The following is a 13,937-nucleotide window of genomic DNA, read 5'->3' on the forward strand; positions in this document are numbered from 1 at the left end:
TCCAAAAATTGAGGGGAAATGTGTGTGCGTCCTATGGAGTGAATGCAGGCTTCTGCCATAGCCGCGCGCAACCCCTCCGACTGGGAGAGGCTGAACAGGGCTATGGCTTCTTTAGCCCAACGCAGCCTCTCCCAGCAAGGAGAGGTTGCGCGGGGCTAAAGAGGAAGCCAAAACAGAGAGCGGGATCCATCCTGCTCGCTGCCTTGGCTTGTGCCATAGCTGCATGCAACCCCTCCGGCAGGAAGAGGTTGTGATGCGCAGCCTATACGCTGCTCTTTGGGGCTGGGGGGGATATTTTTTTCTTGATCCCCCCCCCTAAAAACTAGGTGCGCCCTATGGTCCAGTGCGCCCTATGGAGCGAAAAATACGGTATAACAATCATAGAGTAAGCCATCTGTGTCAGCAATGAAAGCATTGCGTTGACTGGGTTTAAACTATTTTGATATGATTCTTGATCAATCCACACCTCTGCATCCCTCTTCCATTTCTCTTTCTTGACAAGTCACGTACACACTTAGACAGGCATCCTGGGTCCTCAAAGACAAGGGGCAGTTTCGTAGATGTAGCTTTTCTGATATGTTAATCTCAGGATGTTAATCTTAGGGCCAGGAAACAGATCTCACCTGAAGGTGATAATGATCACTGTCCTCCTGGCCATCCTTCTTATCATGTGTATTGATTGTTTATAACCTCCGGGGTTGCTGAATACAGTCCTTTGTAGTTTTCATTCATTTACCCAAAAGTATGCATGCCTAACTAGTGTTTGTAGTTTAACTTTGTCCCCACTTGGGGTTTGTTGAAATGCTCAGAAGAAACCTGACTGGTTCTTATGGACACTCTGTAAAAAGTTCTTTTGTGAATAAAACGACCTGGGCCGAGGGGTAGAGAGACACAGAGAGATTATTATATGCACCCTTCCCAGACTCTTGCTGGTTCAAGCCTCTGTGTGTATTCTTATTAATCAGAGTTCAATCCTTCCTTTACTTTGAGAACGCCTCATAGACTCACCATTCCCACCGCCCTTCTGAGTAATACTCCTCCCCAACCTCTCACTATATAGAAGGGTCTGGTGACTTCTGTTTCAGTGTATCTGAAGAAGTGTGCATGCACACGAAAGCTTATACCCAGAGCAAACTTAGTTGGTCTCTAAGGTGCTACTGGAAGGAATTTTTTTTATTTTCTTCCTCCTTTCCCCCTTTTGTTTTTATGCTCCATCACTGGGGCTTCCCCATGCTGGCAGAGCTGAGCACCCGTGCATGAGCATAACCAGCCTAGGACCCTTGTACCTGCAAGACCGCCTCTCCTGGTATGCCCCACGGAGGACCTTATGGTCTGCAAATAATAACATCCTGGAGATCCCAGGCCTCAGGGAGATTAGGCTGGCCTCAACCAGAGTCAAGGCCTTTTCGGCGTTGGCCCCGGCCTGGTGGAACGCTCTACCACATGAGATCAGGGCCCTGCGGGGTTTGACATCTTTCCGCAGGGCCTGTAAGACGGAGTTGTTCTGCCAGGCCTTTGGTCAGGGCTCAGCCTGACTCCCCTTTTTGTATAAGAACTAGTACGAAAGAGGCCTCCCAGCATTCTCACAGGCCCATATAAGAGCAGCGTACACAGTTGGGCCTGATGAGCGTTTACGGTTCCCAACCCAAATCCTGCGGAAAGCCATCTAATTCAGATTTTAATTTTTACCCTGACTTGTTTTTTTAAGAGGTGATTTAAGTATTGTTTGATTTTAAATCAGTGTTTATATTTGACGTTCGCCACCTTGGTCGGGGAAGGTGGGATACAAGTAAAAGTTTATCATGACTGGCTCGTACGGTCAGGGGTACCTTTACCTTTTATTATATGTACACCTCTCTCTCTCTCTCTCTCTCTCTCTCTCTCTCTCTCTCTCTCCCTCCCTCCCTCCCTCCCTCCCTCTCTTTCCCCGGTCCAGGAGCAAGCCTCGTGGGTGTGCCAGTGCGAGGAGGGCCTGGTGCAGAAACTGGAGCAGGATTTCAAGCTGACCCTACAACAGCAGAGCTCTTTGGACCAGTGGGCCAGCTGGCTGGACAACGTGGTGACCCAGGTCCTGAAGCATCACGAGGGAGGGGCCGGCTTCCCAAAGGCAGCCCGGCAGTTCTTGCTGAAGTGGTCCTTCTACAGGTCAGGCCCTGTTGCCACCTGGGGTCAAAACCCCGGCTGCTTTCCTTCCGACCCCCTGTGTGCTGCAGCAAGTTAACTCTGCATCGCATTGATAGCGGTTTTTGTGTGTGTGTTTTGTCCCTCGACAGTTCCATGGTGATCCGAGACCTCACCCTGCGCAGTGCTGCCAGCTTCGGCTCCTTTCACCTGATCCGCCTGCTGTACGACGAGTACATGTTCTACCTGGTGGAGCATCGCGTGGCTCAAGCGACAGGGGAGACACCCATCGCCGTGATGGGAGAGGTGAGGGTGGGTTGAGCCTCCTCCGAGAGGAGCCAAAGACTAGGAAGCTGCCCTGGGTGCACCCACAGGGCTGTGCAAACCCAAAGGGTCGTTGCAATAGGCTTGAACTGCCTTGCCCCGGTGGGCAACCTACCCCTTGAATCCTGCACCAGCTGAAGTTTCTGGGAGCCAGTGTGGTGTAGTGGTAAAGAGTGGTAGACTCGTAATCTGGTGAACCGGGTTCGATTCCGCGCTCCTCCACATGCAGCTGCTGGGTGACCTTGGGCTAGTCACACTTCTCTGAAGTCTCTCAGCCCCACTCACCTCACAGAGTGTTTGTTGTGGGGGAGGAAGGGAAAGGAGATTGTTAGCTGCTTTGAGACTCCTTAGGGTAGTGTTAAAACGGGACATCAAATCCAAACTCTTCTAAACCACCTGAGGAAAAAAATGCTACGAGTTATATGGGTTCAGCTTAGGAGCGGGTGGTGCTGTGGTCTAAACCACTGAGCCTCTTGGGCTTGCCAATCGGAAGGTTGGTGGTTCGAATCCTCACAATGGGGTGAGCTCCCGTTGCTCTGTTCCAGCTCCTGCCAACCTAGCAGTTCGAAATAACGCAAGTGCAAGTAGATAAATAGATACCACTGTGGCAGGAAGGTAAACGGTGTTTCCATGCGCTCTGGTTTCCGTCATGGTGTCCCGTTGCACCAGAAGCGGTTTTTGTCCTGCTGGCCACATGACCCGAAAAGCCATCTGCAGACACGCCTCAGCCTTAAAGCGAGATGAGCGCCGCAACCCCATAGTCGCCTTTGACTGGACTTAACCGTCCAGGGGTCCTTTACCTTTTTTACCTTTACCTTGGGCCCTCCCACTCCAACAACGGATCAAAATAAATGCTGTTCGTTTTGTGTAATAAAATTGGCTTATTAGAATTGTCGGTCGGTAAAATAATAATAAAAAAAGTTTCGGGAGATAACTTGCGAGGGAGCCCCCCGTGATTTTGACTGCCAAAGGGTTTAATCCGGCACTGGTCTCAGAGATCAAGGTGCTTGGCCTCAGGCAGTCCTGAAAGTATGCCAGACCCGAATCGCTCAGGGCGTTTGTGCATCAGAACAAGAGCTTTGACCCACGAGCAGCTTTCGACGCTCCACAGCTCGGGGGGGGGGGCGGGTTAACAAGGGAGCAGTGGGGAATTGATGAGCAAAGCGGGGGGGGGGGGCATTCTCCAGATTCGCTCACAACCAAATGCCTCCCGCCCGTTTTCTTTTGCAGTTCAGCGACCTGGCCTCCATGTCTCCAGCCTTGTTTGATAAAGGTATTTGTTGCCTCAGATCTCCTCTTCTCTTTGCTCCTTCCGGTCATGGGACAGGTAGGAGAGGGGGTTGGGGCTGAGTTGATTAAATATTTGCGGGTGGCGCTGTGGGTTAAACCACAGAGCCTAGGACTTGCCAATCAGAAGGTCGGTGGTTCGAATCACCGCGACAGGGTGAGCTCCCGTTGCTCGGTCCCTGCTCCTGCCAACCTAGCAGTTCGAAAGAACACCAGTGCAAGTAGATAAATAGGTACCGCTCTGGCGGGAAGGTAAACGGCGTTTCCATGCGCTGCTCTGGTTCACCAGAAGCGGCTTATTCCTGCTTGCCACATGACCCGGAAGCTGTATGCTGGCTCCCTCGGCCAATAAAGCGAGATGAGCGCCGCAACCCCAGAGTCGGCCACGACTGGACCTAATGGTCAGGGGTCCCTTTACCTATTTATCCCGCTTCTGCAGCAACAAAGGCTGAGCTCAAAGCAGCTCACAAGAACTGCGGTGCCCTTGACGGACAACCGCCATAATGTCAGGCACAATAGCATATAGAATCATGGGGTTGTAGAGTCCAACCCTCAGCAATTGCTGGACGAACAACCAATCCATCAAAACAATTAAGGCAAGTCATAGTAACTATTGCCAAGATGTTTCCCGGTCACAACAAAAAGTGGATTAGCTGTTCTCCAATGTGTTGCTTCTCATATCACATTACATGAATTATAGACACTTGCAGAAAACAATACGTTGATAAACCGTTTTGGGGGGGGGGCCGTTGGGTCATTGGTGGCTGGTTGGAGAAAAGGGGGGGGGGTGGCAGCTGCAGGGTCTTGTAACCCGGACCCTGCGACTTGTATTCAGCTACGCTTAACTCGGAGCGAACCTGCTAGAATGAGTGGACCGAAGTCAGCCGTGCCCATTCATTCCGCTGGGCCTGCTCCAAGTCGCGACTCCTGCTGGACACAGCCCTGTGACTTCTGTCTCTCCTCTCTCCCCGCAGACGACATCAGCGACCTGGGCAGCGAGGCAGAGGCGGATTCCCGATGCGCCGGCGAGCCCCTCGTGAAGCGTGAACGCAGCGATCCCGGGCCCTCGCTGCAAGAGATCTAATAAGAGTTGACACGGCGGGAGACGCCCAACTCCCGTCGCGTTCCAGCTCCGGAAGCAAAAGTTTCCAAAGCTTTCTGGAAACCCTCAAAGGCTGGGTTTCCACCTCCTCCACAATCCGAGTGCCTCTTAGCTCCTCTTAACGTTTACTTGTCTTCACAGACGGGGTCCCTGGCGGCTGCCTGGTCAGCTGCACGGGCAGAAGCTGGCCCAGTTGCGCAAAGGGAATCAGCGGCCAGCTCTTCCCTTCCGATGGGGGGGTGCCTGGCCCCTTCTGCCCTGAACGTGGAGCTTTCTGTCTGTCTGTCTGTCTGTCTGTCTCTCTCTCTCTCAATTTCCCTCTCCCTCATATCCTCGTGCTCTTGGCCTTAACTGACTCTTTGAATGGATTGCGGAACCCGCGGAGACCGGGTGCTTGGTTGGCCGTGACAGCCCCAAACCCAGCCATCTCCTCTAGGGTTCCCTAGATTACCACTGTGATGAAGCTCTGCTTGCCCCCTTGAAAGACCCCTTTCCTTTCCACTGCGCCTCGTGGGGAGGCAGAAGTTGGGGGGGGGCTCTGTCTGCCCCCCCCCCATGCTTCCCCCTACTTGCCAAATAAATTTACAATGTGGCACACAGCCTGTTGTGGTTCTTTTAAATTGCTCCGTGGTGGAAGGGATTTCGCCCGCCCACTGGCCAGGTGTGCATTGCGCACCGAGGTGCTGCAAGCGAGACAGGTGTCGTTCTCGGGGGTCCCACAACCAGCTCGGGCTGAACGCATCAAAGCTGGGAATTGTGCAGTTTTTAAAGTGAGGGTCTTGGCAGCTGAGCAGAGGCCAGGGCACTCTTTGGTTGCGGTCGGTCCTGTCTTGAAAACGCAACACACACTGGGAGTATCAGGGGGAGAGAGATGCACATGAGCAAAGAGAGATTGAAGAGGAGAAAAGTGCCTGGAGGCAGTGGGAGGATGGATGGCGGCTAACGGATTGAGGTTGAATCCTAACAAGGCAGAAGTACTGTTTTGGGGGGACAGAAGGCGGGCGGATGTGGAGGACTCCCTGGTCCTGAATGGGGCAACTGCGCCCCTGAAGGACCAGGTGCACAGTCTGGGAGTCATTCTGGACTCACAGCTGTCCATGGAGGCGCAGGTCAATTCTGTATCCATGGCGGCTGTCTTATCAGCTCCACCTGGTACGCAGGATGAGACCCTACCTGCCTGCAGACTGTCTCGCCAGAATGGTGCATGCTCTGGTTATCTCCCGCTTGGGCTGCTGCAATGCGCTCTACGTGGGGCTACCTTTGAAGGTGACCCAGAAACTGCAATTAATCCAGAATGCGGCAACTAGACTGGTGACTGGGTGTGGCCGCCGGGACCACATAACACCGGTCCTGAGAGATCTGCATTGGCTCCCAGTAAGTTTCCGAGCACAATTCAAAGTGTTGGCGCTGACCTTCAAAGCCCTAAACGCATCAATATGCGGATGATACCCAGCTCTACCTCTCTTTCAAATCGGAACCAGTGAAGGCGATGAAGGTCCTGTGTGAGTGTCTGGAGGCGGTTGGAGGATGGATGGCGGCTAACAGATTGAGGTTGAATCCTGACAAGATAGAAGGACTCTTTTGGGGGGACAGGAGGCGGGCAGGTGTGGGGGACTCCCTGGTCCTGAATGGGGTAACTGTGGCCCTGAAGGACCAGGTGCGCAGAATTGGGAGTCATTTTGGACTCACAGCTGTCCATGAAGACACAGGTCCATTCTGTGTCCAGGGCAGCGGCCGCTGAGACCACATAACACCGGTCCTGAAAGGTCTGCATTGGCTCCCAATATGCATCCAAGCACAATCCAAAGTGTTAGTGCTGACCTTTAAAGCCCTAAACGGCCCAGAATACCTGAAGGAGCGTCTCCATCCCCATCGTTCTGCCCGGACACAGAGATCCAGCGCCGAGGCCCTTCTGGCAGTTCCCTCCCTGTGAGAAGTGACATTACAGGGAACCAGGCAGAGGGCCTTCTCGGTGGTGGCGCCTGCCCTGTGGAACGCTCTCCCATCAGATTTCAAGGAAATAAACAACTACCTGACTTTTAGAAGACACCTGAAGGCAGCCCTGTTTAGGGAAGTTTTTTAAGTTTGATGTTTTATTGCCTTTTTATTCTGTTGTAGGCCACCCAGAGTGGCTGGGGAGACCCAGCCAGGTGGGCGGGGTATGAATAATAAATTATTATTATTACACCTGCACTATGAACCACAAAGGATCCTTGCAGAACTACAATTTCCAGCACTCTTAAATTACGGTCCCTAGGATTTTTGGCGGTAGGGGAAGCCGTGTGCTTTAAATGCATGATGCAGGTGTGACCAAACGTAAGAAAGTAAAACTTACAAAAGTCTGGCCCCTTCTGCCTCTTGTCCTCCTCTCGCTCCACCCCTCACAAACAAAGTTGCCCCAAAGAAATGTGCCCCTGTGGCTGATGGGAAGTCTTTTCCCCTTTCATGAAGCACTTTTTTGGGCACGGACCTAAGTTGCTCCTGGCTGCAGGTGGGCCAGGTGAGAAGCTGGGACCAAAAAACTGGCCTCTTCTGTTTCCCACAGATCTTGCACGTTGCCAGTTTTCCTGTGTGGCCCCTGTTGAGCCATTGGCCGGCAAGAAGTGTGGGCTTCTTCCGAAACCAAACTTCCGAAGAGAGCCAGTGTGGTGTAGTGGTTAAGAGCGGTGGACTCGTAATCTGGTGAACTGGGTTCGCATCTCCGCTCCTCCACATGCAGCTGCTGGGTGACCTTGGGCCAGTCACACTTCTCTGAAGTCTCTCAGCCCCACTCACCTCACAGAGTGTTTGTTGTGGGGGAGGAAGGGAAAGGAGAATGGTAGCCGCTTTGAGACTCCTTCGGGTAGTGATAAAGCGGGATATCAAATCCAAACTCTTCTTTTTCTTCTTCTTCCGAAGGCATTGAGACATTTCTCACTGAGGGAGCAGGAAGGGTTGGGGAGCAGGCCACTATCGGGAAAAGACAGTTTCTGGGGAAAGTTTTGATGCGTGGCACTGAACCAATAAAGGTAAAGGGACCCCTGACCATTAGGTCCAGTCATGACTGACTTGGGGTTGCGGCGCTCATCTCACTTTACTGGCTGAGGGAGCCGGCGTAGAGCTTCCGGGTCATGTGGCCAGCAGGACTAAGCCACTTCTGGAGAACCAGAGCAGTGCACAGAAACGGCGTTTACCTTCCCACCAGAACAGTACCTATTTATCTACTTGCACTTTGACGTGCTTTCGAACTGCTATGTTGGCAGGAGCAGGGACCGAGCAACGGGAGCTCATCCCGTTGCAGGGATTCGAACCGCCGACCTTCTGATCGGCAAGTCCTAGGCTCTGTGGTTTAACCCACAGCGCCACCCGCGTCCCAATATAACCTCCCAATTCATGCATTTCGGCTAGGAACCATAACTTGCACAGTTAACTAGAAAGTGAATGAAATAAAAATGGAGCCTTTTCTACATACACAACCGACCTGTGCACTAAATACCAATGCCTAGTGTTGGGAAAGATGGAGGGCGCAAGGAGAAGGGGACGACGGAGGACGAGATGGTTGGACAGTGTTCTCGAAGCTACGAACATGAGTTTGACATGAGTCGTGTCCGCCTCTTTGTGACCCCCTGGACCAGAGCACGCCAGGCACTCCTGTCTTCCACTGCTTCCCGCAGTTTGGTCAAACTCATTCTGGTAGCTTCCAGAACACTGTCCCACCATCTCGTCCTCTGTCGTCCCCTTCTCCATGCGCCCTCCATCTTTCCCAACATCAGGGTCTTTTCCAGGGAGCCTTCTCTTCTCATGAGGTGGCCAAAGTCTTGGAGTCTCAGCTTCAGGATCTGTCCTTCCGGTGAGCACTCAGGGCTGATTTCCTTCAGAATGGAGAGGTTTGATCTTCTTCCAATCCATGGGACTCTCAAGAGTCTCCTCCAGCACCAGAATTCAAAAGCATCCATTCTCCGGCGATCAGCCTTCCTTATGGTCCAGCTCTCACTTCCATACATCACTACTGGGAAAACCATAGCTTTTACTATACGGGCCTTTGTCAGCAAGATGATGTCTCTGCTTTTTAAGATGCTGTCTGGGTTTGTCCCTCCCCTCTGTAACCCCCACCTATTGTTCCCATTCCCTTCCTCTTACTGCTCATGATTTTGTAGAATGTTACTTCCCTGTTGTGCCAAGAGGCATTTGACTAGCAAACCAGCATCCTTTCCTAGTCCTTGTATTGGGGGGGGGGCATTAGCAGGAGGGTGGGTGGGGGCGATCCCCTGTTTGGGACTAGCTTGGGCCTGGGACAATTGCAGGCTGGGCTTGGGAAATACCGCACACCAGGGAGACAGCATGGGACGCTCGTCTTACGCAGCCCCAATTTCTGGTACCCAGAGAGGTACAGGTAAAGGTAAAAAGTAAATGACCCCCTGGATGGTTAAGTCCAGTCAAAGGCAACTATGGGGTTGCGGCGCTCATCTCGCTTTCAGGCCGAGGGAGCCGGCGTTTGTCCGCAGACAGCTTTCTGGGTCATGTGGCCAGCAGGACTCAACTGCTTCTGGTGCAACGGGACACCGTGACGGAAGCCAGAACGTGCAGAAACGCCATTTACCTTCCCGCCGCAGCGGCACCTATTTATCTACTTGTGCTGGTGTGCTTTCAAACTGCTAGGTTGGCAGGAGCTGAGACAAAGCAACGGGAACTCACCCCACCGCAGGGATTCGAGCCACCGACCTTCCGATCGGCAAGCCCAAGAGGCTCGGTGGTTTAGGCCACAACTGCTCCCAGAGAGGAGCACTCCCTGTCCCAGTGGCCACGACTGGTGCCATTGGGACTTGTGGGGTGCAAGGCAGGAAGACAACAGTAGGTGGCGCCAGAGGGCCCCCCTCTCCGTGCAAAGGAGCCTGATGACTTGCTGCATCATTGCTTAGCGTCTTCAGGCTTAGACCCAGAAAGAGGCGGGACATCCTGTTCTTCACAGTTGCCAATCAGATGGAGGATGCGAAGGCAAGCACTGCTGGAAGCTCCCTTTTTAATATATAAATTAAGCACTTCTATTCATCACATTTACCACGCCGCCTCCCCTTAACGCAAATGTGTGCCCCCTTTATTTGTTCTTGCAAGACATTTCACAGCAATCTTAGCCTCCAGAGAGACAAGTCACTCCAAGCCAGGAGAGCTTGGGTTGTACAGTGCCTATCCAATTTCCAGTGATTTTACTGTACAGATGTGGTCGAGACCTACCCAAATCTGCTTCATCTTTCATAATTTTTTTAAAAAAATAAATAATAATTTCCCCCCAAAAAATGTTGGTGGTGTGTGTAAGGAGTAAGTAATACAGTGGTGCCTCGCAAGACGAAATTAATCCGTTCCGTGAGTCTCTTCGTCTAGCGGTTTTTTCGTCTTGCAAAGCAAGCCCATTGACAGCTTAGCGGATTAGCACTATTAGCGGTTTAGCGGCTTTTAGCGGATCAGCTGATAAGCGGCTTAGGGCTTAGGAAAAGGGGGGGGGGGGAAAAAACACCGCAGGAACTCGCAAGACATTTTCGTCTTGCAAAGCAAGCCCATAGGGAAATTCGTTTTGCGAAGCGCCTCCAAAACGGAAAACCCTTTCGTCCAGCGGGTTTTCCGTCTTGCGAGGCGTTCGTCTTGCGGGGCACCACTGTATCCAAGGCAACACGATGGACCAAGTACAACAATGCAATATCAATATAAACAATATAATCAATATAAAACAATTGAGATCCGATTCAGAATTGAGTCCTCTCGGATGAATGGTTTTGAACATAAAGATAAACCGAGATTCTTGATGTCATAACCATCTTTCGTAATCTTGTCTCATAGCTTTCTGACGGTTACGACATCAAGATCTCAATTGTTTTATTTGATTTTTCTCATCCTGGCTGTTAAACTGTACTATATCTTTAAACTCCACCTCCTGGTTATGAGCACCACCTGGGGTCTGTTTTTTTAGGTTTCTTTCAACATTCAGTCAGTAGCAGTGGTTACATAACTTTTATTACCACTGCTCCATAGCTATTGTCATACAATTCCATTCACCGTATAGATGAGGTATGTACTTTTGATTTTACATTGAATTGGCATTATGTTTCTTGCGTATATAAAGATAAAGGGACCCCTGACCATTAGGTCCAGTCGTGGCCAACTCTGGGGTTGCGGCGCTCATCTCGGTTTATTGGCTGAGGGAGCCGGCGTTCAGCTTCCGGGTCATGTGGCCAGCGTGACTAAGCCGCTTCTGGAGAACCAGAGCAGCGCACGGAAACGCCGTTTACCTTCCCGCCGGAGCGGTACCTATTTATCTACTTGCACTTTGACGTGCTTTCGAACTGCTAGGTTGGCAGGAGCAGGGACCGAGCAACGGGAGCTCACCCCGTCGTTGCGGGGATTCGAACCGCCGACCTTCTGATCAGCAAGTCCTAGGCTCTGTGGTTTAACGCACAGCGCCACCCGCGTATAGTTTGTAATAATTTGAGTTATAGCAAGTTACTATGTATATGCAGGTCATCGTTTCAATAATTCATTTGCAGTTTATGAAGCATTTCTGTATCCTTCTGCTGTGCCAAAGAAGAATTCCACGAAACAGTGGGTATATCTGGAATTACTGTTCACCACTGTTTGCGGACCACTTCAGCAGCGTTGGACACCATAAAATGGCTTGTTTTCACCACATAAGAATCTGACCCATTGCTTTTTTCATAGACTTATAAGACTTATGTTTATTTGGTTCTATGTTTTCAAGAGAATCCACCAAGAGTGTTCATTTTGTGACTTTCAGAGATTTATAGGATTTCTGTTTATTTGGTTTTGCAGAGGGTGCATATTTCATATGGTTCAATGTTCCGTATAGATTACATAAGGAGTTTATGTTGATATTGCATTGTTGTACTTGGTCATCGTGTTGCCTTGGGTATTACTGATAATTGTTTGCAACACAGGGGCATAGCTGTCAACTTACAGATTTGAAAATAAGGGACCAGCAGCCTCGAAAATAAGGGGTCAGCAGGCAAAATAAGGGATTTTCCCAGCACAGGTATGTTCAACTTCTGAGCCCCTCCGAGCCAAAGGCAGAAAGCCCAGCCAGCAGCCAAGCGAAGCCTAAAGCGGTGGTTCCCACAGCGCAGCAACCCGGCAAAGGGGACGCAGCAAGGAAAACCACCGTCCCCTCTCCGCTGGGAAGCGCTGAGCAAAGGCGAGTCCCAGGCAACGCGGCCGATTTGATCGGCACAAGGCATGCAAGCTCCACCCCCCAGTCGTTCTTAGACTCCTTATTGGGTGAGCAACGCAGCCAAGCAACACAGTTGGAGCCTCCCTCCTCCCTGGCCGGCAGGGAGGGAGGGAGGGAGAGGAGCTGCTTCCTTTGAAACCCGGGAAATTTAAGGGACATCATCAATAAGGGACAGCAGCGGGAAACGGCGCTGGGATAAGGGACTTTCTCACCAAATAAGGGACGGTTGACAACTATGCACAGGGGTTTAATTGTTGGGTGTGTGTAAGGAAGCGGTGGGGCAGGGAGAACGTGCTTTAAATGTATGTTGCTCATGCACACATTTGTTTGGATAAAATCAGGTGCCGATTTGAATCAAAGCCACAGTCTTTCAACACTGCAGATTCTAGCCAAACTTTGCACGATGGTTCCTGAGATCTCTGCCTTGGGAGCTGTGCAACTGCTTTGAGGTTTCTTCCTGCAACCAAGTGGTATATTCCTTTTTCCTTTACGGGGCACTTTAACCCCGTCAACCCCCCTTGTACTATGAGGAATTATTCCTAGTCTCCAATGATGTCAAAGGATCCTCTCATCCCACCTGGGAGGCTGACCGCTGAGCCTCTGTGTGGATCCCTGTTCTGTTACTGCCTTCCTCTAGCCTCCCCCTGCTAGGTTTTTTTTTTTGGGGGGGGTTGCATTGAGGAGAATTGGCTCAGCAAACCATTCTTGGAGCAGAGAGGCGGCAGGATGGCTCATTCTCAAAAGAGGCTTCCTGTTGTCTCTCTGAATGGGTTCGCTGGCTCATTCTCAAAAGAGGCTTCCTGTTGTCTCTCTGAATGGGTTCACTGGCTCATTCTCAAAAGAGGCTTCCTGTTGTCTCTCTGAATGGGTTCGCTGGCTCATTCTCAAAAGAGGCTTCCTGTTGTCTCTCTGAATGGGTTCGCTGGCTCATTCTCAAAAGAGGCTTCCTGTTGTCTCTCTGAATGGGTTCACTGCCTGGGGTGGGCCGTCTTTCAGCCAGTTAGGCATGCCCAGGTGCAGACCCACAGGGGACGGGCTGCTGTCCTCCTTTCACAGTCCGGAAGCCAATGCGTTTGGGTACATGACCAGGTGCGGTGGCCTGGGATTCGGACTCGGATGCTGAGCCTGAGGGATCCCAGCCTGCACAGGATTCCCCGCCTCCAGAACCAGCTGAGCCGGGGCTGGGGCATGAGCTTGAAGGGCGGGGGGAACAAAACAGCTTTTGACATTCCAAGGAAGGAGGAGGTGGTGTCGGAAGCTGACGGGGCAACAGGTTTTAAGGAGCAGGGAGAGTCTGTGGCAGACAGAAGTCCAGACTTGGCGGCAGAAGCTGAAACAGGAGGGAGGCCAAGAGGCAGAGATGAGGCAGGCTGCTGAAGAAGCCAGGGGGTCTCCCTCTCCTCCTGCAACCAGCTCCCCTCCTCGTCTCCCAGAACCAGAAGAGGGATGAAAAGGGCAGAGCAGAGGCAGGCAAGATGGAGATGTCTCAGATTGCTTGGGAAGGAATTGGATGAGCAGGAGCCTTAGAGAGTGGCAGTCCTTGCAACTGCTTCATTGGGACAAGATCTACTGGGGAGTGTTGCTGGGACCACTAGGCCTGCACTGTTTTGGATTATTTGAATAAAGAGTTAACTTCTCTTGACACCTCGTGAGTTATTCCCAACTTACTCCCAAATCCCAACTTCACATGTACAGTGGTACCTTGGTTGTCAAACTTAATCCGTTCCGGGAGTCCGTTCAACTCCGAAAACCATTCAAAAACCAAGGTGCAGCTTCTGATTGACTGCAGGAGCTTCCGGCACTCAGTCGGAAGCCACATTGGACGTTTGGCTTCCGAAAAACATTTGCAAACTGGAACACTCACTTCCAGGTTTGCAGCGTTCGGGAGCC

The 13,937-nt window shown here is 51.6% G+C and overlaps 1 protein-coding gene across 2 annotated transcripts in view; it reads left to right on the plus strand.

Moving 5' to 3' along the window:
* RFX2 (regulatory factor X2) overlaps positions 1-5,433 on the plus strand; it is a 65,862-nt gene extending 60,429 nt beyond the window's left edge. For both annotated transcript variants that reach the window (XM_081846134.1, XM_081846135.1), the window contains exons 15-18: positions 1,937-2,145; positions 2,274-2,427; positions 3,676-3,718; positions 4,707-5,433. In XM_081846134.1, coding sequence (XP_081702260.1) covers positions 1,937-2,145; positions 2,274-2,427; positions 3,676-3,718; positions 4,707-4,816 — 516 coding nt within the window. In that variant the 3' untranslated portion in view covers positions 4,817-5,433. The remainder of the gene's footprint in view (positions 1-1,936; positions 2,146-2,273; positions 2,428-3,675; positions 3,719-4,706) is intronic.
* The last annotated feature ends 8,504 nt before the right edge of the window (positions 5,434-13,937 follow it).

This window comes from Podarcis erhardii, assembly GCF_964252035.2.
Source record: "Podarcis erhardii genome assembly, chromosome: 18".
Taxonomy (NCBI): Eukaryota; Metazoa; Chordata; class Lepidosauria; order Squamata; family Lacertidae; genus Podarcis; species Podarcis erhardii.